The sequence below is a fragment of the Aythya marila genome (assembly GCF_965140915.1).
Source record: "Aythya marila genome assembly, chromosome: 11".
Classification (NCBI taxonomy): domain Eukaryota; kingdom Metazoa; phylum Chordata; class Aves; order Anseriformes; family Anatidae; genus Aythya; species Aythya marila.
In genome coordinates this window covers 11,432,984-11,459,629 of record NC_139052.1, presented here as the reverse complement: position 1 = coordinate 11,459,629, position 26,646 = coordinate 11,432,984, and the positions used below count along the sequence as shown (strand labels likewise).

The window sequence follows — 26,646 nt, the reverse complement described above, 5'->3', positions numbered from 1 at the left end:
TACTCTTAATACTTCTTATTAAAAAGCACAGATTTCTAGTGTTTAAATTATTTTTTTTTTTCATTTATTCAATACTTCCGTACGGTAACATATGACGATAGGAAAAAGTGTTTTAACTTAAGGCAACACCACAGCATGTTATAACCCAATCAACACATTAGCATGTTTTAACAAGTTTTTGAATATGGTAAAACTAATTGTACAGGCAGGTCCTCCCATTTCTATATATGGTTGGTTATATACAGCTTATATGTATGGTTATGTGCAAGTAAGACCAAAGGATTTTCTAACTATTTCTCTGTGTAAGAGAAGCAGTAGAAGGTCCCTTTGGACAAAACAGACTGGGAGTCCATTTTGCACAACAGCTAGTGTGACACTCAACAGGCGTCCTTCCCATTCTTTGCACCCTCATGACCTCCCTGTGTCACAGCCACCTGATTTTCCTGAAGAAGAGGATCTGTCTTTTGCAGGCTTCATTCTACAGAGGATCCTACAGCATGAAATGGTGTTAGGACTTTCTTCCTTTGCCGTCTCTAGAAGTACAAAATCTCCAAGACAAACTCAACCCTCGCCTGGCCCTGTTCTACTCAAGCACATTGCAGGGAAGAGTACAGCTCACCTCCAGTCGCTCTAACCGCCTCTGCTGCTGAAGGGAAGAAACAGCCTGGGTGGGTAGCGCTGCTCTGGGCGTGGCAGCAGTGCTGAGCGGGTGCACAGATGTCGCCATAGTATCAGATCCTAATTAGTTATCGTGGATGCTTAAAATCACACTTACAGTGCTTACAAGCCTGGTTGTTGTAGGTAACATAGACACACACTTCATACAATTACATTGTCAGTCTCTGCGGGAGTCAACTGACCTGAACCTAAGTACACTTCAAGCACCCGGATTTAAAAGGCATACTGAGGCACGAAACTTCATGGTGCAAAATGCTGGTTAAGGACCAGTTTCTCCAGTCTACAAGGTGGACTAAAAAATGGCCAGGCAAAACAGTTCCGGTTCACAATTCCATTGGCAAAATGGTGCTGTAGATCAAAGTATCGCTGCATTCCCCCACCTTGAATCAGGGGAAAGGGACTGTGGCAGGACGGAGCATCTGTTTGTGCAATGTCCTAGTAACACGACTGCTCGGAAACAGCTCAGCACCACCCTCTCCTCGCGTTTTAAATCCCAGCGTGACTGTACCAGCACGTCTGCATGTGCCTGCCACCCCTGAGGTACGCTTGAAGCAACACCACAAGCTGCACAAACACTACCGACAACAGAAAAAAAAAATAGAGCTGAACTTACAACATCCCCAGTCGATGCAGTTTTCTTTAGGGGGGGGGGAATAAATAAATAAATAAAGTTATTTTTGTAAGGCAAGGCATCTCGCCTCCCCACACAGCAGCAGGAGGGCCGGTTTTACACCCCTCAGAGACGCTGAATGCCCCACAGAATCTGAGAACCTCCCAAGCCCAGTGCTTTGCCCTGGGCAAGGCGAAGCGAGGCCAGCCGGGTGCGGAGCCCCCCGCAGCCGGGCCCGGCTCTCCCACAGCTTCCCCCGCACCGGGCCCGGCCCCGCGGCCCCGATAGGAGCGCCGAGAGTCCCCGCCCCCGCGGGGGAGCGGAGAGGCCCGGCGGGGAGGGAGCTGAGCCGGGCAGGGCCGCCGAGTTCCGCCCCAGCAGCCATGGCAGCATAGCGAGGTCTCCGCGGCAGCCCCGCTCGGACATGGGCCTGCCCCGGGCCGGCGGGCTGAGGCAGCGAGACCCCGCGGCGGTGAGTGGGGACCGGCGGCGGAGCGAGGCCTGCCCCGGGCTCGCCTCACGCCCTGCCCCGGACGCGGTGGGAGGGGGGCGGGCGCCCTTGGACGGGAAGCCCCGGGCCCGGCCCCGCCGCTCGGAACCCGGCTGGGAGGCGGCCCCCGAGGGGCTGCGGGGGGGGGGGGAGCGGGGCCGCGCTGAGGGCAAAGGGCCCGGGCTCGGCCCGGAGGGTACCGGCAGCTCCCCGCCCCGCCGCCGTGACCTTGGGCGGCCGGGCCGGGCCGGGCGAGGCGGGGACGGGGCTGAGGGAAGCCCGGCCGGAGCCCGGGGACGGCCGCAGGAAAATGGCCGGGGAGCGGCACCGCCGGGCCGGGGGCTCTGCCTGGCGCCCCCTCGGCCGTGCCCGTGCGCTTGGAGGGCGTTAATTGTCTAATTAAGAGGTGAAGCTGGTTGGCTTTTTGCTTAGGCCGAATGGCGGCCGAGCTAACTGCGTAAAAACCCCCCAAAACTTAGGTTTTAAGTTAACTTTATAGCGTCTTGCCCCCGAACGCCATCACCGTCAGCGACACTGCCGGGTGAGGGAGCTGTCAGGAGGGATTGATTGAGGTGAAAGGAGAGGCTCCTGCGCGGGGTCTGAGCGTGGTACGTGGCCGGGCAGACCCTGGGTGGACCCTGGGTGCCTGGCCCCCTGATACCCAAAAATGACAGAACTCGGCGTGCCCGGGGGGAGCGCAGCGTCCTGCCTGGCCAGGCCCTGATGGGCACGGGCTGCCTCTGCACAGCAGGTTGCAGCACCGAGGCCTGTGGTATTAACAGAGCCTGGCAGAGCTGGAGGCCTCACAGCGAAATGTACTGAGTTGGGTGTTTCAGCCCCGTGAAAATACCACGTTTCCAGTTTAATACTGACAATCTTAACAAAAGCAATTCTAGCGCACGAAGTGCAAGCGGTAAAACTCACTGATAAATGATGCTCGTGAGAAACCCATTGCTCGTTTGCTCAAATCTCAGAGAGAAAAATAAATAGGTGAATAATACTTTATTACGCACCTGAATTGATGATGCGCTGCACTTAGCATGGTAACTTTTTTCAGCCCGTGTTAGGGTATGCTGCTTGCAATATAACTGCTTCTGCGCGTCGTTCTTGCTGTTGTCATTCCACTTAGAGCTTACTCACATCCTCAGCGAAACAGGCACGGCAATTAGATGTAGAAAAACCTGTTACCAACAGGTATGCTTCCCTGTCAGTGTAAAACTATTCCTTTTAAGTATTTTAAATGTCCATAGATACCTGAACATGATTTCCCATGTGTTTTTAGGATGTTGTCCTTGTTTTCAGCTTTCCTGAATGCTGAGACAATGTTTCAACTGGCAGGGTGAATTTGTGTATCTGATCTTCAGTTTTAAGGAACATAGGTTGTTTACTCTTCCTCACAGAGTTGACTAATAAGGTATCGTAGCTTCTGCAATCTCTTGCTTTTTTAACGGTTTCATGATCCAGTTTCATTCTCTTGTTGGGGAAGGAGACATTCTGTCCTCCTTACAGATGTGAGGAAGGCACACATAATCTGAAGGGTTTACCGATAACTCAGTATTGCCATTGTGGTGATTTTAAGTCTGGAGGGAAAGGAAATACTGGGCAAAAACGAGCATAATCTAATCAGTGCAGGCTGGACCAGCAAGAGTGTATTTTGGTAAAATTGATGCAATCCTGATAAGAAAGTGCAGTTCATTGCAGCTCTTCTGGTGGAAACAAATAGAGACCTAGAACAGACTTGCAGCAGCTGGTCTATCTCCATGTGTTGCACTGCTGTATGCTAACTCCTCCCGAATGTCTTTATTTGTGCAACTTCTTTTGCTGGAGGAAGTACAGAGGCCAGGTCAGTTAGGAATTCAGTATCTGCAAAAAGTTAGGTTCAGAATCATCTGGTTATTTATGTATATCAGAGCAGATTATGGTTGTGAAATCATAAATTCTTCCCAACGCCCTCTCAAAGGAGGAAAAAAAAAGTAAGAACCTCATTCAACTGAGACAGCAAATGCAAAATATCAGGCCAAGAGAAATTTGTTTGTAAATGGAAATGAGTTTTTAGTGAAGAACAGCAGCATTTCACTTCAAAACAATAATTTGAATAGAGCATCTGATGATAGTATGCTAAAAAAAATGAGAACCATAGGGGGTAAAAGGAATTGATAAAGCAGAATAGTTGGAGATTTTTTTTTGGAAAGTCTAAGAAGTAAAAGCAGTTAGGGCTAGGTTGCTATGGAATCCTATACTCAAGGAGGAATAAATGCAATAAAAGAGAGGAAACATGCCCATGTACAAAAAGTGAGCAATTTGTTTGGATTTAGGAAGATAATTGTATTCTCTGGCCATTTCTTCTCAAGCATTTCTTGTCTCAAATACAGGTTGTTTCATGAACTGGTTCTCTTGCCTCTGTTTCTGTAAGACTACCAGCAGTAAAAAGGCAGCAAGCTGCAGTTCTTTAAGAAATGTCTGGAGATGAGATAGGAGGTGAGGAGGAGGAGGAGGGGGGATTCCAAACCAGCACTAGGAGACTTGGTGAAAATGGTGTGGATGCATGCCACAGGGCAGCAAACAATCTGTGCACATAGACTGGCTCAGAACATGCAGTGACACAACGATTTACTGCTTTTTAGGAGGAGAGTAGGTAGGAGAACTTGGGGGCATGAGAGGGAAGTTGTGCTGCTCTTGGATAAGCTGACGTCCATTACTGTTTTCAGATGTTCTTGTCCCTTCCTTGCTTTTTGTTTGTGGAAGAGAAGAAGACTAACAAAGAAGTATGGTACCCATTGTCTGTATATCTGTATTTTAATTTGTGTATTGTATAACTTATAAGTGTCTGGTCATAGATCAGCTTCTCTCTATGCGGGTAGCAATACTTCACCTAGTAACTGCTCAGCAAGCCAAGCCTTTCTAGCATGCCACCAAAGGAAGCAGAGTCTGCCCGAGAATGGGTTGAATACCCAGCACTTCACCTCAAACTAAAGTTTTTATCACTCAATATTTTAGAAATACTGTACCCAAAATGCAGGAAACTTGCATGTTATTTCTGCTTCAGAAAACTGCTAAGAGCTTGTTTCCTTCTTCCCCTTTTACTAGCTGACAGGGAGAGACTTGGAAGTTGTTACTGTACGTCACATTCCGAGTTTTAACATACGTTACCATTTGTAAGTCGAATGTAATCAAGAGGGCTCTTCCACTAGCTCTGTTCATCATTTTTCCCAGTTCTAAAACAATAAGAGACACAGATGTTCCTAGAAACAGTTGATTGATGTTTTCTTATTGCTGCTTGATTTTTTAGACTGACTAGCACAAACTTTCATTTGGAACAGCGTTATTGTGAGTAGGAAAGCCTTTGTTAGCCACTAACTCTGGCTGCCTCTGTTTTGGTGACACAGAGCTGTGTTCATTTAGGTTTGGTCATTAGGGACCTCAAATGAAACCTTTTGATATATGCTACATGTAATTCCATTAAGTAGGCTATTGAGAATTTGATTTTATTTTTTTTTTTCCAGAAAATGTTATTTCTAATCTATCCTTACTCATTTTACTGCAGCATGTTGTATGGATTGCAGTGCTCTGGGAGGTCAAACAGTAATGCCTCATTCATCAGCTACCGTGGTTAGCAGCTCATGTTTTGGAAAGGGCGTAGAAATTTCTTCAGATCAGAAAATAAAAGTAAGTTTAGTGTTGTGTTTGGCAATTTAAAATCACTTAGTTATGGCTCTTACTAACTGTAGCAGAAAAACATGGAAAGTCCATTTCTGTTCTTAGCCAGATCTGAGATTTGTCTTTTATCCAATAGTTCCCCATTTGTAGAGATGAGGTCCCAGAACTGCCCTTATCAAGGTGTGTCAGCAGCACATGAAAGTTTACTAGCATCTTCTGCCTTTCCTTACATGGCTGCTCTTCCACATCATCTTATTTTTTTCCTCATACACAGACGCAGTGATGTTATATTTGCATCTTTTTCATAATACATATTTAGTTACAATATTCTGTCTGAACTCAACCAAATGCTGCCACTTAAGATTAAGAGAATACTGATTACATAACAGAGCAAACATTGAAGATAAATTTAGAAAGGACTTAAAGCTTCAAAGAAAAAGTCTATTTACAGTTCTAAGGAGAAATAAAGAGCCAGTTAAAGACGTGTTCTGAAGGTATGATTAGACAAGCAATGTTAAAGTCTTCGTAAGATTGAGGCCTTTTCCTGTAATTCTGTAAGACTACTTAAAAAAAAAAAAAAAAGTATGTCTAAGGCAAAAAAGCTTTTAAATTGGGAAGGGCCTTTACTTTGTGGAGGGATGCGTGTCTGTTTTGTTTTGTTTCTACTGAATGGAAAGCTTTCATTAGTTTTCTGCCTTGTTTTCAGCAACTAAATATCTCCTGAAAGTTGAAGTTGAACATTTCTTAGTGATATGGTTTAGTGGAGGACTTGTTAGTGTTAGGTCAGAGGTTGGACTCGACGATCTTGAGGTCTCTTCCAACCTAGAAATTCTGTGATTCTGTGATAAGGCACTTTATAGGGAGGGGAAAATGTTCTTAAGATGCCTGAGGTATGGGATAAATTCTTAATTTTATGTACTAAAATTAGTATTTGAGGAATTTATGGTATACTTTCTAGAATTATCTGGAATGCAATCTCATAGGAAGGATTTTTTTTTTTTTTCAAGTTTACCAAGTTTGCACAGACACTATGTAATTAGAAAATTAGCAAGCATAGCATCTGTGTTAAGGCAGTAAGTTAGCTGGCTGGTACCAGCACTGAGCCGCAGGAAGGCATCCCATTCTCATCTCAGCTGCTCATTCCTGGCTGTGCATGCTGACTGCTGTCCTTGCACAAGCTGCAGAGCTTTTCTGCCTCTTCAGCAAGCTGCACTGGCTCAAGAAGAGACTGCATAAGTTCCAGGCCAGTATGAGAAAGACAGAGGAAAATCAGAACCTTCTCGTTCAGTAACAGTCAGCTACAGATCAGTTCAGTTGTGCAAAACTTCACACTGAGGTTACTGGCTGATGGTGGTTTTGGTCACACTGTTGTGCTGATTCTCACCTTGGGGTGTGAGGGAAGAGCCCTGCCTTCATCATGTCAAAGGCTATGTGGATTTTCGCTTCCTTCTGGCACCTAGGAAATGTATTTGTTAGGATTATTTGAGCATCTTTCTTCTAATTAGTTGCCCTGAATTTATTTGGGTTTGCTAGGACCTGAACGTCTCACTGGTTAAGCAGAGCTCTTCCCCTGCCATCCCCAAGGGCTAAAATAGCTCACTGTATAATATATGCAAAGGTTTTAGTTAGACTATCTGTATGAGACTTAATGGACTGCTGCATGCAGAATGTCAGATGAGATGATGTAACAGTCCTTTCTGGCCAAACTCTACTTAACCACGTAACAGCTTGGTGGGGAATGCTTCCAGGTGGCAGCAGAAAGACAACTGTACCTGGGAGCTTAGGACCTGCAGCACTTCAAAGACATTTTCAAGCAGCTTTTAACAGTTCCTTTAACATTCTCTTTATGGCCTTTTTTAATATTCTGCTTCAATGTTCCTTTCCTCAGCTCGTGTCTTACCAAGACATAACAAGCCACCTTTCCACGGGCATAGCATCTATTTGCAGAGGCTGGTGCTAAGCTAGTTGTAAAATAATTATCCAGCACTGATTTCACAGTGCAAATAGGTCAGTTGATTTTTGGTAATATTTTTTCAACTATAAAGTTGAGTATTTTCTGGATAGATTCATTTGATCATCATTAAGTCAACATTTCTTTTCTCCTTGTTTTCCTTATTATTCTGGTATTTGAAACATAATGCTCACGTTCTTGACAAATTACCCAGAGTTGTTTCTAATAACTATCACTTTGACTGAATAATTAACTGTATAAATTAATCTTCCTAATCTGCTTGCATCAATAATACATACAACTGATAAAAGAAGACTCTTACAGATGATTAACACTTAAATAGTTGCAGTTCAAGCATTATTTCTCTTTTGGCAAAGAAGTTTTTGTTTGTTTGTTTTTGACTCCTGGAATAATTTTCCTATGTATGCTCTATGCTACATATAATTGCCCAGAGTGATTTTTTTTTTTTTCCTTTTAAATAGCTGCCTATTATGTAAGTAATCCTGTTTTTAATGGTTGTGACATAGCTTAACACCAAGGACAGGTGCTGATGCTGTAGCATTGAGTAATGCTTCACCAGACTGTAGCGGACCAGATCAGTTACTAGAGCTCTGACTGATTACGTGCACTTAATTTAAACTATAATGAACAATTCTAAAGGTAATCTTTAACTGTGTCAGTTCCAAATTGCTTTATATTAGTGTTGATTCATGTAACATGAGACAGGTTAGGTCATAACACCGTACTGGTAAAGATAGTAACTGTTTTAAAAGCCATTGATGGACTGTACTTGGGCTCTTCCTACCTGATGTGTTTTTGTTTTGTTTTCAGAACAATATTGATAGAGACTTCTGAGAAGCTGTACCATCCTAGAAGGGACATAAGTAACAACATTAACATGCCTGCTGTGGCGTCTGTACCTAAGGAGCTCTATCTCTGTACTTCATTGAAAGATCTCAACAAGAAGACAGAAATAAAACCTGAAAAGACCAGTACAAAGAGGTGCATATTTTCATTGATTTGGGATCAACTATTCAAAATACAAGTCTTAGTAGCATATAGTAAATAGAATTTTGATACCTGTGTAAGTTAAATTGTTTCCTTATGTACTAAATATTAATGAGTTTCCCTCTAGAGAAACTCCTAGTATTAGAAGTGTTATTGTTACTCTTCTGAGCAGATTCCAGCTCAGATGATTATGTTTTAGATCTAAGTTTTCTCAGTTATTAGTTAACTATCAAATCTTTGATAGCCTTATGTATGACAAGCTATCACATCAGATATGCTTACTGCCTGCAGAAAGTAACTTCTTGAGCATGGTGCCCATGACAGCTTGAGTACTTTGAGAAAAGGCTACATAAATACAAGTTCTTAAAAATTAAAAGCTCTGCAGATGCATGAATAGAAAATATTTTGCCTCTAGCACTTCTAGACTATCAGTCATTTCATTTTACTATTAGTTTTTCCTCAAAAATATTTTCAGAAAAGTACTTTTTTCTATGTCTCAGTATGCTATTTAGATATGGAAGATTTTAAATAAGATCAGAAAAACAAAATAGCAAGGAGAAACTTCATTTGGAGGAGCATAATTGCAATTCATGTTAGTAAAAGCCTTATTAAGATGGTAAAAATCAAATGCTTAATATACGGGCAGGGGCTGCAAACATTTAAAATGGCATCTTTTAATTAAAAGATGTTTGGGGACAAGTCAACAATTGTGGGATTTACTCTTCTTTTCTTGATTTCAGTTATGTGCAGAGTGCCCTTAAGATTTTCAAAGCAGCAGAAGAAAGCAGATTGGACCGAGATGAAGAAAAAGCTTATATCCTATATATGAAATATGTGACTGTTTATAATTTTATTAAAAAGAGACCTGATTTTAAGCAGCAGCAGGTATAAAAAGCTTTCTGACCATTTTGCTTTTTCGTAGAAGCATGAGAAGCACAGAAATTTGCACTACGGCACATTCAAAGAATTTCACTGATATGAAGTAAACTGTCTCACTTGTGCTGACATTTTTACTTCCTATTTTTGACAAGTCTATTGTTAATTGCTCTTACAGTTTGCTCTTATTAATTATACTTAAGATATATAAATAGACATGTGAATATTTTTCATGGAAGGGTAATCCTGTCGTCTTTCCGCTTCTGACTTCTTTTGGTGCAGTGCTAAGGAGCTTGGGGATTGAGGGAGAGTGTTCCTTTTATTCAATTCAAGCCTACTTTACTGAAAATGGACAAATGTGCTTTTAGCTTCAGTCTTGCAACTAGAACCATCTGGTAACAAACAGAGTTGCCTTGCCTATTTGTTAAGGCCGTAGAACAATTTTACTTACAAATTCATGTTTGAGTGGAAAACAACTCAAAACAGTCTTTTTTTTTTTTTTTTTTTTTTTTTTGCATTATTACCACTATAATACCAATTTTCTGTAGGGCAGCTGTTCTTTATATGCATAGAAATCAGCAGTATTAAGCTGTACCATTAATATGTGGGCTGATGCTTGTAATTTTAGGATTATTTCCATTCAATTCTTGGACCTACAAATTTAAAAAAAGCTGTTGAAGAAGCTGAAAGACTCTCAGACAGCCTTAAACTCAGGTATGTGAATACAATGAACATATAATATGGTTAGTTATACGTGAAGCCAGTATGCGTGCAGTTGCAGGTTTTCATGCTGTATAGCAGTAAAGGATTGTGCTTGCAGTACCATCTAGATAGCTGAAATTCTTAAACTTAAAATGTGTACCCACAAGAGCCTGCTTTTGTAGCTTATTTTTGTCATCATTTATTCCAGTAGCTTGGCACTGTTCATTTTCTCAATTCTTTGAGACTATGATTTGTTGGTTTGTTCATCGACTGATAGGAAGAAACCACCAGACAATATAAGCTATATGTACTCCAGAAGTGATCAGGAGCCATTTCCTCCCCACGCTTTTCATCATAAGGTCACCTGAGGCCAAATGTACTAATGCGCATTACTAATATTTCCATGTTAACAAGCCCTCCTAATTGGGACTTGGTTTACACTAACAAAACACATTTCTAAAGACGTTTTTTTATTCTTTAGCTAGCTGCTACACCTTTTCTTCACCTCTACCACTTGCAGGCACATTTATGGAAATGCAGTTTTGCTAGTATGGGCTAAGGGGCTTTCGTTAGCTCATTTACAGTTGCTGAGTTGTATGGCACAAGTCTTTGTGCCATAAGCCATGAAATCGTGTCAGTATGTTGTAAGATAGGCTCTATCTTTACATGGTAGTTAGTACAGTTTGTCTTGCTTCTAGCAGCCTTTTTTGCTTTTCATATCCTCAGCAACTGCCTGTCTCTCCCTTCCCACCCTTTCAACTCTGTCTGTTATGCACATTTCCCTTCCCCAGGCCCCACCAGAATTACTGTAAAAGCTTCTTCTATGCCTTTTGTAGTGCTTAATCTAAAAAGTCAGTTTAGGTGAACAGAGAAGAAAATAGCTACATGTATATGAAAAGAGACATACTAAGGATGCTTGATGATACTATACATTAAACAGTCTTTAAATCTTCCTTGTTTTTAATTGTCTTACAATTCAGCAGAGCTACAAATTCACTTTAAGGGTAAACTTTGATAGAGCTATAGAAAACCAAAGTTATTTAGAGACTTATTGTTTAGTAACTTATGGTTTATCGTGAAATGAACTGAGTTTTGAAATTTGACAAAATAATTTTCAACTACTCTGCACAAAATGTATGTGTATTTAAAGGGAGAATAAATGAAACATGACTCCTGTGTAACTACAGAAGTGGTTTTATAGAAATTGTTATTGTACAACTCCTCTTCTAGGCAATAGGCCAGCAAATAGTTTAACAGTTAATAATTAACCAAAAGTGGAGCTGCTGAAACATCATTTGTATAGGCTTAGGAATACTTAAATGAATGAGCTAGTATGTGCTTCAAAGGCATACCAGTAGGTAAATGGGAAATTGCTGGGTAAATATTCCATATTGACCAAATTCAATGAAAATCTTAAATATATTTTTGTACCATTAACTCCAAATAAGAACAGAATGCTCTGTTCTAATTTATGTCTTTGCCAAATCAAGAAGCCTATTTAAGAAATAGAATTACACTCGCTGCATGCTTCCTATTGGTGGAGTGGAGTTTGAGGCAGAATCCAATGCTATGATATAGTTCAGTAACATAGTGCTCTTAGTATGAAATAAAATTGCATAGTAGTTGTCATTTTAGTCCTGATTAGTCAACATATAATTAAAATGACAATTACTAATTCAATTCAGTGTCCAAGCCTCACTACTTGGCTCAGTCATCAATATTGTTAATTCAAAACATTTTTTTTTAATATAACTTTTTTTTTTACATAAGTTTTTGCTTTGTGGATCACTAATAACTGTTATCTTCTCAGTTCTATTAACTAGAGTGCAATGTGGCAGCAATGTGCAACCCTACAGCTGGTGATCTAAAAGCTGTAGTTTGGAGGCTACTGGTTTACAATATCGTGCTTGTCCTTAAAATGGCAGAGGGCTGGAAGGTTAACTTTAAAGGCTGAGGCATTATGAAAGGGACATCTGTATGCAAGACTTACATGCACAAAAAGTTTTGAGTACACAGGGTTCTTGCATTGACTTCGCTGTAGTTGCACTGTGAAATAAGCAGCAGGGGCAGTGGTGAGGATGTAACAGTGTTATAAAGTCAGCTTACATCCCAAAGGTGACTGCTACTGTATTGGTAGTTGTGACCCAACTTCTCAGAAAAAGGCACTTAAGAGAACTGAGGTAACTCATTTTTAACTATTATTAAGACTGTTATTAAGACTGTTGCAAAACCAAATAAAATACCCTGGGTGATTGTTATAGTAAGTTGAAGTTTATCTGCAAGACTTAAGTAAGACTGTAAGACCAGTACTTAGTTTCTGTGAAATGAAAAACCAATTATCTTTAGTGACATCATAGCTAAGCGTGACCTCAGGTTTAAAGAGGAAAAAAAATAATAAACCCTTAAGAGCAGTGGCTATGAAATAAGAGCCAAAGCAGGATTTAAGAATGAAATAAATTGTATCAAGAAGTCAGGGAGGAAAGTGGGCTTTGATGCAGTGAGGGGATGTTGGGGAGGATTTTCTTTAAATACTTCCTGTTTCATGGCCACCCCCACCCTTCCCTTGACTTGATAGTTCTGGTGCTAATTGTCCAAGGCTAGCTGATCATATAATATTGGTTGTGGGGAAATGTTTTCCGTAGATACGAAGAAGCTGAAGTTCGGAAAAGACTCGAAGAGAGGGACAGACAGGAGCTGCAGAAAAAGCAAGAACCAAAAGATGATGGAAAGAGTTCAGCCAAAAGCTCATCAGAAAGTACAGCAGATTCCAAAGGAAAAAGCCAAAAGGTAATTGAAGATGTTTTTGAATTCTCAATTCAGTCTAAAGGTATAGTTTTAATCCTGCATGTGGTATTTATTAGTAGCTGTTTCCAGTTCAGAATCTTTTTTTGTTGGCTTGTTTTGTTTTTGAAATTACTTTATATTCCCCATAGCCTTTTGAGTCTTCTTTGGAAAAGGTAAAACCCTACCAACCTCCAATTCTTGCTTAAGATACACTAGTGTTTTGTAAAGTCAAACTCTATATTACAACTGTGCTTTTCACCATTGCTGGAACTATCGGATAAGAATCATGATAATGTATTTGTTACATGACTCCTTTTTAGGAGAGAGCTGACTAGTTAGCAATAGTGTGGGGGGAAAAGAAATTTTTTCCACAAGTGCTTCATGAATTTCACCCAGCAGATGATGCTGCAGGTTGTATTGCCTTTTTAACTGCTTTCTGTCTAGGTAGAGCAGCAACCTTGGTGTCTTCCTAAATTAACTAGCTTTTTCTTTTTCCCCTTCCTGCAACACAGATTAATGGTGAGAGCAAGCATTCACTGGAAAGAAGGGATCAGTCTGAAAGTCTGAGCGGTAAGAGATGCAATGTTCACACAGGTGTGAAAAAAGTCTCTATATGCTTATGCACCTATCATTTTGGCAGCTGCAGTTCTTTAACAGTTACTTCACAGTCAGAGTATTTCAGTGAAACTTTTGGTATGTGTTCTTTCAACAATAGCAACTTAGTAGTAAAGCTCTGTATTTAAGCCTTCATCATGTCCCTTGAACTTAGAAAGCTGTTCTAAGTTTTTCAAAACTTTAGTTACTAAAGCTGTACTAACCCCAGAGTGGTTAAATAGAAAGAAAAATGTCTCCTCAACTGCTAAGAAAAATGTCTAGACAAGGCTGAAATGTGTCGACTTTCTCAATTAAATAAGAAATTTCCCCTTGCCACCCCAGCCTTGTTTTTTGTTCTTGTAATAAACATGAAAATGTTCCTCTTCAGCTGAGAACTCTAGAGAACATCTGCAGCATGTAGTTCACGAGTGCTTGCCTATATAGCTTAAGTTAAATGAGACCATGAAAAATCAACTAATTTATCACTGAAGTATCCAGTATTGTCTAATTTAGCAGATCAGCTGCTAATCATTATAGTAGCAGGAGCAAAAGAGCCAATCTGTTCCACAGCTCCATGACTTTGTGGGAAGGATATATATATATATACGAATGTATTCTGTACACTTTTCTGTTCTGTCATCTGTTTGCAGTCTTGATTACTCCAGTCAGACACGATCATAGTTATCTCCATTTATAATGTAGCTTTTAGCATCTAATAGCTTTTTTATTTCAAGGAGCAGTCACAGCTGAGAAACTGTTTGCAATGATGACGGACAAAAGCATTGAATTAATTATAATGGATGCTCGAAGCTCAAAGGATTATCAGGAATCCTGTATTCCAAGATCTATCAGTGTCCCAGAAGAAGCTATCAGTGCTGGGTATGGAATAATGTTAAATGATAGTGAAATGTTTGATTTCTTTGAAGTACTGTCTTACTGGCATTCCCTCTATAAAGTGACTGAAAAAAAGAATGCATTAGAAGGGTCATATGCTTTTACAACTTGTACATTTAGTTTTAGAGTCTCCGGTACATACAAATTTGTGAAATGCATCTGGACAGCTCTGTTTTGGTATGTACTGCCTTCAAGTCAGAGCTTGTGTATTTTATCCAAGCATGTAAGCATGTATAGGTTGGACCATATATTGTTGGACTAAGTGTTACTTGTACATTTAAGTGCATGTTAATATATTTCAGAGTTACTGCTAGCTGGATTGAAGCTAGACTCCCGGAAGATTCTAGAGATCAATGGAAGAAGAGAGGACACTTTGATTACGTTATACTCCTGGACTGGTTTAGTTCTGCAGAAGATGTAAAGCTAGGAACAACTCTTCAGAGCCTGAAAGACGCGCTTTTTAAGGTTGGCAAGTTCCACATTTTATATTATTTCATCTCAATAAGTAAGGTGGTCTTAAAGTATGTATAATTACAAAGTATATGGAAGACAATGATATGCTGGATAAACATTTTGGTTTAGTTTTCAAAGACTGCTTATTTTGATAGCAGAAATATAGTCTGAAGCTTCACTTTCCCCTGCTTGTGCTGTAGTAGTGGAAAGTAACTCATTAAATAAGTAAATAGTAGAATGATTCAACTGCCATCCTCAACAGCTAGCTTGTAAACTTTAAGTTCTTGGCTGACAGAGTTGTTTGAGAAAGTACTTAGTATTGTTTGCCAGAGTCATTGCTAATACATGAAAGCATGAGACAACTAAGTCCACATCTATGGGAACTGGCCAGCCACCTGCATAGGCAGGTTGAAAAAAGCTAACTTCTCTGCAGTCCTATCAAGCCAATGCTTTCTAGAATGGAAGAATCAAGGTAAAAGAGACACCAGAAATAACTTGAAAACTGTTAAGTTTTGTACTTTATTAAATATCAGTTCTGGAAAAACATGAATTTAAGTTTGAGCCTCATCTTTGGAAGGAGCTAATAGACTCAATATTGAGTTGCGTAACATTTAAAAGTCAGAATTCTGGCTATAGCTGTGTTGTCCCTACTCTTTATAAAGGTGGCTCTTGTGAGAGACTGCACGTGTACATAACTATTCAATACTGGGGTTCAGAGACTAGTTCAGGCAGTTCTCTCCATTTATTGCGTTACAGAATAGTCTCTGAACTTCTGTTCATGTTCTAGTTAATGTTACTATACTTTCCAAAGCCAACACCCCTAGTTACAAAGATGATCAGAGGGCTGGAGCACCTCTCCTATGAAGACAGGCTGAGAGGGCTGGGGATGCTCAGCCTGAAGGCTCTGGGGTGATGTCATTGCAAGTTTTCAATACTATAAGGGGACTTACAAAAGACAGAGAGAACTTTTTGCTTGGGCAGATAATGATAGGACAAGGGGGAATGGTTTTAAACTAAAAGAGGGAAGATTTAGATCAGAGTTTAGGAGGAAATTCTTCACTCAGAGGGCGGTGAGGCACTGGAATAGGTTTCCCAGAGGAGTTGTGGATGCCCCATCCCTGGATGTGTTTGAGACCAGGTTGGACGAGGCCGTGGGCAACCTGATCTAGTGGCCTGAAGCAGGGGAATTGGAACTAGATGGTCTTTAGGTCCCTTCCAACCCAACCCATTCTATGATTTTATGATAATTGCTCAGTAAATTTACCTGATAAGAAACCAAATAAAGTATTTTTCTGCATGGAGGATTGTTACCTGAACAAGTAGTAAGTGGTTCTTTCTGTACTGGAAATATTCAGACCCTGCTGTAGTTACAGGTAGGAACCTCCTCATGTGTTTGGCATTCTCCAAACCCTGTTCCCTGAAGTGTTTTTACAGCCTGTTTAATTCTTATTTTAAAATCTCAAAAATAACCTCTTAGTATAATGACCAGACACAGAAATTTCAACAAGGTTAAGACTGAAACATTTCCTCACTGTGTTTAAGTCACTTAACTTTTTTTTTCCTTTTTTTTTCTAGTGGGAAAGCAAAACTCTACTGAAGAATGAACCTTTAGTTCTAGAAGGAGGTTATGAAAACTGGCTCCTTTGTTTTCCCCAGTACACAACAAATGCTAAAGTAACTCCACCTCAGCATAGCAAGATTGAAGCAGTAACTGTTTCCTGTAAGTATAATGGAGATTCTTTCTCCCTAGTGTTTCTAATTACTGGACGTAACTTCATTCAAGTACATGTGAGAGAGATGGAGATGTAGCTCAGAACAAGGCTAAATTTTGGGGTCTGGTGGAACTTGAGGGTCATTTTGGTTTTGTTGTAAGAGCTTTCCTATGTTTTTTTCCTCTCCTACCCCCAGTGGATTTTACATATCCATCTTTGGAAGAACCAGCTCCTGTTCCACCTGTTGCCACTATAAAGCCTTCTCCAACAGAAGGGATTGAAAATGAAGAAACAGAAGCTAATTTGGAAGAGAGACTAAAATCACTTAACAGACCAAGCGTAGAGGGTGCTGCTGTTCCAAAACATGACAGTTCATTTGTAGTCAATCCCGTATCTAGTACAAGAAGTATCCCTGAGGTAAGTTGTGTTTTCTTTGTTTCAGATTTAGCATAGGGTTAACGTACTAGAGACCCACCACATGCAGACTTCCACAGAGGTATGTTCTCAGTATTTGTTTAAGCCCTGTACACAACTACATTGGTACAGAGACTATTGGTGGTCTGTGAAGCCATGGTAAATAATCCACAGAACTTTATGAAACTGAATACACTTGACATAATTGCTGAGTTTTCATTGAGGATTTTGATGGGAGTGTCAGAGAAGTTGAAGGTCAGCAATTGCTCATTAATTCAGAAAGTCTATTAGCAACCTTTTCTGATCAGTACATACATATGATGAAATAGTGAGGGCAATTAAGTTATGACTTACCTTTGCTCTTCCAAAGCTCTGCTTTCCAGCCACTGTATCTTCCTTCAAATAAAAAAAATACACTTTGGAGGCTTTTCACTTGTGGTCCAGTAGTGAAAGTATGGGGTCTTGTTTCTTCTTCAGAGGAAAAAATTTTCTAGAACACCTTTGTAGAGTCCGTGCACTAAAATGACTTGTTTTCTTTGGAAGATAAGGCTAAAAATGTACAGCTCTTTATTTCTTACCTTTTAAGATACTTCCTTTAATACAGATTTTCATCTAATGGACCCTAAGCTATGAAAAAGACCGTACTTATTTTCTTCCCTTTGTTTTTTTAGAACTTCTATTTCAGCATCAAAACCAACCTGCTCTCCTAGGTCTGAGCAGAAATCATTCTTAAATACCTCTTCCCATCAAGCAGATCTGCCTTAATCAGATGACAGAGCATGTGATTGAGAGCCAAGCCCAAATTTGGCTGCCTGATTACTTTAACATGTTCACCTTTGAAAGCTTGAAAATAAAGACCCAAGTTGTAGTAATGTGTGTTTAATGCTGTCCTTATGGTTCTGTAAGGGTTGTTGATTGTTATCTCACATCTGGAAGTTAAATGAATATTTAGTTAATGACCAATTTGAATTACCAGATTTACTGAAATGGAAAATTGGCTATCTGTGATAAAAATCAATTTTATATGATTTTCATGCTTTTATAAATCTTTCTTAGAAGAATTTTAGCTAGCAGAGTGCTAGTAGCTTTAGTGAGTTGTTCTGTGCTTTCTGTTACAGGTTGATCGTACTAAAAAGCCTTCAATGAAGATTCCTGATGATAACAGACCAAAATCTGAAAGCACACTCAGTGACAGCCAGCCTATTGAGAATGGACAAATAGTTCCAGATCGGTCCACAAAACCTGTACGTGATGTAAAAAGCACCCTGACAGAAGAAGAAAAAAGTCATATACATGCAGAAACTGCTGCCCTGTTAGAGAAAAACAAAAGAGAAAAAGAATTGCGGGAGAGACAACAAGAAGAACAAAAAGAAAGAGTCAAGCGAGAAAAAGAAGAACAAGAGCAGAAAGCAAAGGAAGAACAGAGAGAAAAGGAACACAAAGAAAAGCTGCAGCAATCCAAAGAGGAGAGAGAACAGAAGGAGAGAGATGACCAAATAAAAAGAGAACAGGAGGAAAAGGAAAAAGAAAGAGTGCGCAAAGAGACAATAGAAGCAAAAAAGCAAAATAAAAATGAACCAGAAAACATTGGTGCAAAAAGGATGGAGATCGACAAAGTATCTGTGGAAGAAAGAGAAAAGGGAGCTCGAACACCAGATATGCAGAGACGTGTGCTGGGTGATGCATCTCAGACTTCTGTGTCTGTTCCAGGCAAGGTTAGTGAAAACGGGTGCATGGGGTATTCAGGATCATTTGGGTGCCTCCTGAAGTGAGATGGTATCAGTCTAATTTCTAAATATGTACTTCACTGGAATCTTGTTTAGACCTGCTGTTTTTACATAGATGTAGGGGAGAAAGTTAAAACCAAGATATGTGTGGTGTTATAGGGCAGCTATATATAGACTGGCTTGATTCTTGTTTGCAGGTAGGGAACATGTAGTTCCCATAAGATAATAAAAATCACCATTGGCGTGAAGGCAGAGTTGGATGGTTCATGGTCTGCCATCTTCAGTTTCAACTATAAAATGCTGCCATGCCTCTATCTCTCATACCAGCCCAAAATATATGCTGTACTGTTGTAACAAACACTACGGACAGAATCACAGTATCATAATAAACTCTGTAGCACGTCCCCAGCTGCATGAACACTGATATAACAGGGTTTTGTTGACTAGTGTAAGAAGCAAAGCAATACCCTAATCTATTATTTTGAGACTTTATTTCTGATTTCTGAGATCTTGAAATTATTAAGTCCATCCTGTACAACACAACATTCAGTTACAAAGGCTATTCCAACAAATTGCTGCATAGCTGAAAAAAGTCATGTGTAAATAGCTGCAGTAGTGACTTCAAGGCACTTGCATTCAATGACAAAAAAAAAAAAAAAAACAAACCTCCTTCCCTACTATTCTTTATCAGCTATCTTTACTAACGTTACAGATGAAAATTCAAAGCCTTCTCTCAAAATCTTTTACAGCAAACTGGGGTTAAAGGACAACCAGACAGTGGAGCTCAAAAGCCAGGACCCCTTAGAGAGGATTCTGATCAAGATACTGAAAGACTTAAAGTAAATACAATGTGTTGTATGTAGCTAAAATCAATCAAGCACAGATGCTTTATGATTATCTCATGTTAAATTCCACCTAACTTTATTTTTTAAAGTCATAATCCTAAGAAAAGACTGTGCCATTTTTATAGCTGTTTGTGTGCTTTTTCCATTTGTCCCATTCATCTGCAAATAAATACTTGAAAGTTTCACTAGAATTTTTTCACTCTTAATGCGTTAACAAGTCTGATGGCATTAACAAGTCTTCCATTCTTGGTCATCATCTTGTGTACTCCATTGCATACTACTTTGGAAGGGAAAAAAGATCATCCCTATGTGTCATTTTTTTTTTTTTAATAAAGTGGCTTCTTTAGGGAAAGAATGGAGTAGTCAGACTAGTGAGACTGAATTGTCCTTTTTTTTTTTTTTTTTTCCCCGGAGCATGTTGACAAATTAATTTTGTTTAGAGTAATACAAAATAGTATTACTATGTTACCATTTTTGCGTCCTCCAGTAAGTTCCATTTCCAGCTATAATCAAGGATTTCTTATTGAACTGTTTTGCATTAAAACATGTAACTGCATAGGGAAGTCACAGACAGCTTGCTGCTCTTCATAAGTAACCATACATACCTCACATTTCCACTGTATTTATTAGTCTCAGCGGGAGCCATTGATGAGAGCACGAAGTGAAGAAATGGGAAGGATAATACCAGGACTGCCTCTGGGTTGGGTAAAGGTAATCTTGTGTTTCTGATATTATTTTCTATTTCTGATGTTATAATCGAGTTTCTTGGGCAGTTTCACAGTGCATTTCAGTTCTGTCATATTGCTAAGTCAGATCTCGTTTTATTTTTGTCTCTCCCAACTTGCACACACAGGTACTTCCTGAATTTTAATATTATTTGTAATGAAACTAGGGGAGCTCATCTGCTTCTGGTGCTAACCAGCTGCTTTATATGCATTTTGGTGAAGGTGGTACCTTCCACTAAACTTAATCCATTACATATTTAGGTCAATAACTACCGTTAACAACTCATTACTTGAGAAACTCATGTATTGCTAGAGTAGTTAAGGCTAATGATGATTTTTACCTGACTCTAAAACACTTCTTTTTTCCTCCGTAAGTTTCTGGATCCAATCACTGGAACCTTTCGTTACTATCACTCGCCAACAAACACTGTTCATATGTACCCACCAGAAATGGCTCCTTCATCCACTCCTCCAGCTACCCCACCAACGCATAAACCCAAGCCGCAGGTGACTATTGAACGAGAACGGGAACACTCCAAACTGAAGCGCTCCTACTCTTCCCCAGATATAACCCAAGCCATTCAGGAGGAAGAGAAGAAAAGAATTCCCGTAACTCCTGCAGTCAATCGTGAAAATAAGTATGTTTGATAAGTTATATCACAATTTACGCAATATGATAGCATATAGGACTTCATTTGTCCTTATCCAACTGAAATTCATTAATATTTTATAAGTATTTTCAAAGGATGCAAGAGGGTTTTTCTGGTAGACCAAAATTTCATTGCTACACATCTAATGTATTGGCAGTTATGTTTTTGAGAATTAATGTGATAATTAAGTATTAATAGAAATTTCAGAGGTCAGTGTAATTGGACAACAGTTGCTTTTTAAGTGTTGGTATTATTTGTGTTAACATGGAAGACACTAATTGTCTTGTAGCTTCTGAAATACAGTTTTTAATTTTTAAACTGAGGTAAATAAACAACTAATTCCTCATCTGTAAATTAAAAAAATAAATACTGATTTAGCCTATAAATCAGTCTGATTATAGGCCAGTATATAGAGATTTTTCACTATTCCACTGATCTTGAATACATTAAATGATTTGTATTTGGTAGCCTCTTGTGCCAGGATATTTCATTTCCTGGAGGGGGGTGGGAAGGTGATTTTCTTAAGTTATGTGCACAGACTTGTCAAGGCTGAGACTGCTTAAAAAGAAATAAAATAATTTCTTCCTTACAGACCAATCTATTACACTAAAGCAGAAATTTCAAGACTCTCTGCATCACAAATTAGGAATCTTAATCCTGTGTTTGGGGGATCGGGACCAGCTCTTACAGGACTTCGTAATCTAGGGAACACTTGCTATATGAATTCCATATTACAGTGTCTGTGCAATGCACCTCACCTGGCTGAGTATTTTAACAGAAACTTGTATCAAGATGATATTAACAGGTAACAATATCTTATACTTATCCTTTGCTTTCAAGTGAAAGTAAAAAAAAAAAAAATCTGACTTTACATTTGTTAATTAAAAAAATCACTTAATAGAGCTAAAGATTCTTTGTTGTTTTAGTTCTTTTAAATAAGAGAAATATTAACCTCTAAATCTTTTGAGATTTTACAGAGTGTAGATACGGGACGAAATAAGCATTACCAGACAATCTTGAATTGTGCTTTAGCACGTTCATAAATAAGTGTACTACTATCTCTTAAAAACAATATTTAAGTAGCAGTTTGCAAAACAAGCTGGAAATAACTGTACCTTCCATCAGACCAATTTTGATTGTGGAACCAAATTATAATGCCAAAGTATACAAAAGTTTTAACTTAAACTCGCAACCATTTTTGCTTGGTCTAAAGAAATTACTTCAGAATTGGGAGAAAGTCTTGAATTAATAATAAATCTTAATTGGATAGCTCACTATATATATAAAATACATTTATATCTATATAGCATATATTTGTGTATATATAAAAACATATATTTTGTCTGTTTAATTGTATAGGTCAAATTTCCTGGGGCATAAAGGTGAAGTGGCTGAAGAGTTTGGAGTAATAATGAAAGCTTTATGGACAGGGCAGTATAAATATATCAGTCCAAAAGACTTCAAAATTACAATTGGGAAGATTAATGACCAATTTGCAGGATATAGCCAGCAAGACTCCCAAGAATTGCTTCTCTTTCTAATGGATGGCTTGCACGAAGATTTAAATAAAGTAAGCAATACATGTTACAAAATACACATCTGTTAAATGATCAAGAGAAATAATTTTTCTCATATCTCATAGTTCTTAAGAAGATTTAAGTAACAAAGCTTTGTGCCAAGGCAAATGGACAAACTTTTATTTAAAACAGCTTCTGGGTAGGGTTGAGTAAGCATTTGTGCTGAATTCAGCTCCCCACTGCTGTGTGGAGACAAAGTCACATTTCTGTGATATCCCTCTGTTTGGGAAGCCCTAGAATTACCAAAATGGCTTGCTTTTCTTATATTCTTGTTGAGTAGAAGATCCCGAGGTCTATATAATTCAACACCTCCCATGTATCTTCAAACATCCCTTGCAGAGTCTAGCTTTTGTAGCTACTTCAGGCCGTGTAGTTGGAGAGTCTGTGCCCAAAGATTCTGTGGTTTAGGGAATAAAGACACAAATAGGCAAAGAGAAAGTAAAAATTTACTTTCAGTTATCTGGGCTGAGGTGGAGACAGCCGTTAATGATTTTTTTTTTTAATGATACTCACGTACTGGTACCTCAGCCTATTCACCTGTAGGAATTCAGGCTCCAGCAAGGACTGAAACATGTGCCTTGTATCTGGAGGATGTCTGCTAAATGTTTTCAGCCTGGAGACTGCTGAACTGTTGGTGTCTGCAGACTTTTTTTTTTGTTCCTCAAGAGTCTGCTAAGAGTAAGAGAAGCTTGCTAGGAGAAGCGAGTTTTGTGCTGTAACCTTACACATTTTTCCACCTCAAGATTGCGACAGCATGAAAGAAACTCTGCGGTGAAGCAGGTTTTCTTAAGTACTCTTTACCTTACTGCTTTTAAACCTCAAATCTCAGTTACTGTGTGTATATCTTCTCTTTCAGAATGGGGAGAGTTGTTCAAGTAGTAATAACTTTTGGGAAAATGCTGTCATTGCCTTGTACTTTTCATCACTGTGGACAACTTGTGGGTGGTGGGGGACATATTAAACTAGTGGGAGTCTTCAGGGGCAGGGTAGGTACTTTAGACAAGTTCCAGAACTATTATTGGTATAGCACATGACTTTTGCAAGAAATCAGTCCCGAAGCAGGAGTTGTTTATAATCTAAATTAGTTTACAGTGGCCATGTAGTGCTGCTTGTGTTACTGAAAGGATAGAAGGAAATCCAAGTATTCAGAATTCTACTGTTACAAAATCAGCCTCTATAAGGTACTGAAGGGAATGGTGGAAGACAACTAAACAGCTAGGAAATGAATGGCTATGCTGGCGTGTTCAGATATACTTGCCAATATTCAGTAGTATAGTTGTGTATAGATTAAACTTCCTATTTATACATATGTTAATATACAGCTAAAGTATTCAAACTTCTGTTATACAGGCTGACAACAGGAAAAGATACAAGGAAGAAAACAATGATCATCTTGATGACCTCAGAGCAGCAGAACTAGCCTGGCAGAAACACAAACAGCTCAACGAATCCATCATCGTGGCACTCTTTCAAGGCCAGTTCAAATCTACAGTGCAGTGTCTCACATGCCACAAGAAGTCCCGGACCTTTGAGGCTTTCATGTATTTGTCGCTACCACTTGCATCCACTAGTAAATGTACACTGCAGGTAAGGTGGCCCTAGAGAAAAACAATTTTTGAAACAGTAAAAACATTTATCTTTGTGACTTATGATGCTACTTCTGCTGAAACAGGCTGTCCAGAGTGGCTGTGGTTCCAGGACACTGTCCTGGACAACTGGTGTGGGTTTGGACCTGATGCCCTCCAGCAGACCCTTCCAACCTCAGCCATTCTGGGTTTCTTTGTTCAGCCTCTTGTTGAAGGGGTTCATCAGTGTTCCAGCTTACACTAACCTGAAACATGAACAGACCCAAGCCTGCTATTTTTTTTAATTCTTCCAGAATTTAAAAAATTAGATCCCTTCTTAACAGTTTTAAAATACAAGCAGGATGGAATATTGAAGCCACAGTGACAGAAAAGACATGTCTAGTATTTGTTTCTGTATGCCACAGTTCTGTTGTGTTTTTAAAAAAATGTTGTCAGTACAGTTTGAAATACTTGCAGATAACTAATATATGCAGTAAAAATTACAATTTACTTCTACACTTGGATGCAACTCAGTTTTCCCTATATTTGTGAAACATGGCATGTAGATTATTGTTGCAAGTTAACAAGCAAATAAGAAATAAACATTTTTGGTACACTACCCTAAACATCTGCCGTTCACAATCTGTATTTATGTTTTGTTTTAAGGAATGCCTTAGATTGTTCTCCAAAGAAGAAAAGCTCACTGACAATAATAGATTTTACTGTAGCCATTGCAAAACTCGAAGGGATTCTTTGAAAAAAATAGAAATTTGGAAATTACCACCTGTTCTTCTGGTGCACTTGAAACGGTAAGTGAAATAATAATCTATGAAAATTAATTAGGGTGACCAGGCATTCATGCAGATTGATTGTTCTAGTGCAGTAACTAACAATTTTTAATTAGAGAAAGTTCCAGATGTGAGTCCAGTTGTAATGTTGCAAAAATTTCATTTTCACCTGATGTCTGCTTTACTAGGCTGTAGTTTACAAAGCACTTCTACAAGCAGCTTCTCTTCATCCGTGCTAAGAAGCATGTGTGCAAGCATTAAGAGAGTTGGAGCCACATGCTGTTTTTGAAACAGTTCAGTCTTTAGTTGAGACCACGTATGGGTTAGAAACAGAGAAACCAAACATGGCTTAATATTCTTAAATAGCATACAAATGGCTTGTAACTTAAAACAATGCTTTTTCATCTCTAGATTTTCCTATGATGGAAGATGGAAGCAAAAACTTCAGACCTCTGTAGATTTCCCATTGGAAACTCTTGACCTCTCACAGTATGTTATTGGTCCAAAGAATAACTTGAAGAGATACAATCTATTTTCAGTATCAGTAAGTAACCATGTCACATTTCAAAGCTAGCTGATCTTTATGCTAAGACTTGCGGCAGTCTGTGGAATTCATCTGGGTTTCCAGGCTGCCTACCTGGTTGCAGATGATCTGTGTTCTAAAAAGAACGCTCAGTGTTTATTTAAAAATCTCACATTCTAGGTTATTTTCCTTAACCAGGTAAGAAGTGGCAACTTTCAAGGTCATTAATTCTTTTCTTCTGTTCACAGAATCATTATGGTGGGTTGGATGGAGGGCACTATACCGCCTACTGCAAAAATGCCTCAAAACAGCGCTGGTTTAAGTTTGATGACCATGAAGTGTCTGAGATCTCATCATCATCTGTGAAATCCTCAGCTGCATATATTCTCTTTTACAGTTCTTATGAACAGCGAGCAGTGGACATGGCCACATAAAGTAGCATGGGTTAAGAAAACTGGTTTTCTTTTTATAAGAGCAAAGTAGGTATTGGAAGGCGCATAAATATGCAAAACTATGACAAATGTAGTCACTTAAAGTTATGGGGATGGTTGCAGCAGCTTCTCTGCAAGCAAGCTCTTTCTGGTCAGTACTCTTGCTTAAATCAGACTGATTAATAATGCCTGTGGTAATACTGCCATCTGTGAAACCATTTAAAAGCATACTTGCGTTACCATTTATTTAACAAACAACTATATTTTTAGTCTGCTCCAAAATTGAATTCTAGCTTAGTCATCTGAAATCTATTAACAAGTAGTTTAAAATGTCTTAAAATCCCAAGGCATATCTTTATTTTTATCTTTTTCTTTCACTATTATGGCCTTTTCACATTTCTAACCTTAAGCTTGATTCTACTGTGAATACTCTAGAATGATGTAAACAGTTAGGAATGTAAGTGTACATATTGATTGCATACTTGCACATCAGAACTATGTATATAATAAAATGTTGTCCTTTTTGTGAGAAACTCTAAAAATCAGAGGATTGCTTTTATTTGCCAGCTCTAAGTAATTGCAACACTATTTAATAAAAAAGGCAGAGCTGTATTTTTTTTGTTAGCTTTGGTCAATATTTGTGCACATCAGAGTTATTCTAAACAAACAAGATTTTTCCTTTTTAATTTTTTAATATAAATTTTTCATGTATACATGCATTAAAGACCTTAATGAAGAAATGATTTAAAAATATATCCTATTAAGTGTATATTTGAGTTTGTTTTCATTCTCAACTAGTTCTGTAATGGTCAGAATTCTACATAACGACAGTCTAAATCACATTCACACAGTTTAAAGGCTCTTCAGATGAAAAGAATACTGTTTTGTCTAGAACTACTTAGTCTAGAAATTGTTTTAGCTGAATTTTGTGCATTTCCCTGGTCTGGATTTGGGTTAGTTTTCCTTTCCTGAATGGGTTGGCATTCAAAAAT

General features: G+C 38.9%; 1 protein-coding gene across 4 annotated transcripts; it reads left to right on the top strand.

The window, feature by feature from the left end:
* The first annotated feature begins 1,600 nt into the window (after positions 1-1,600).
* Positions 1,601-26,403, top strand: USP8 (ubiquitin specific peptidase 8). Of its 4 annotated transcripts, XM_082768981.1 has the most exons (21): positions 1,620-1,760; positions 5,323-5,444; positions 8,218-8,388; positions 9,135-9,279; positions 9,899-9,984; positions 12,615-12,759; positions 13,269-13,326; positions 14,085-14,229; positions 14,547-14,709; positions 16,273-16,417; positions 16,606-16,826; positions 17,942-18,538; positions 19,300-19,389; positions 20,026-20,106; positions 20,496-20,758; positions 21,363-21,575; positions 22,130-22,340; positions 23,698-23,934; positions 24,579-24,721; positions 25,112-25,244; positions 25,472-26,402. In XM_082768981.1, the coding sequence occupies exons 3-21, from the start codon at positions 8,285-8,287 to the stop codon at positions 25,655-25,657; spliced, it is 3,366 nt and encodes a 1,121-aa protein (XP_082625107.1). In that variant the 5' UTR covers positions 1,620-1,760; positions 5,323-5,444; positions 8,218-8,284; the 3' UTR covers positions 25,658-26,402. The 4 variants fall into 4 exon arrangements, with proteins under 4 accessions (XP_082625108.1, XP_082625106.1, XP_082625109.1 ...); XM_082768982.1 differs by lacking the exon at positions 5,323-5,444 and having other exon boundaries at positions 1,601-1,760; positions 14,088-14,229; positions 25,472-26,403; XM_082768980.1 differs by lacking the exon at positions 5,323-5,444 and having other exon boundaries at positions 1,602-1,760; positions 25,472-26,401.
* The last annotated feature ends 243 nt before the right edge of the window (positions 26,404-26,646 follow it).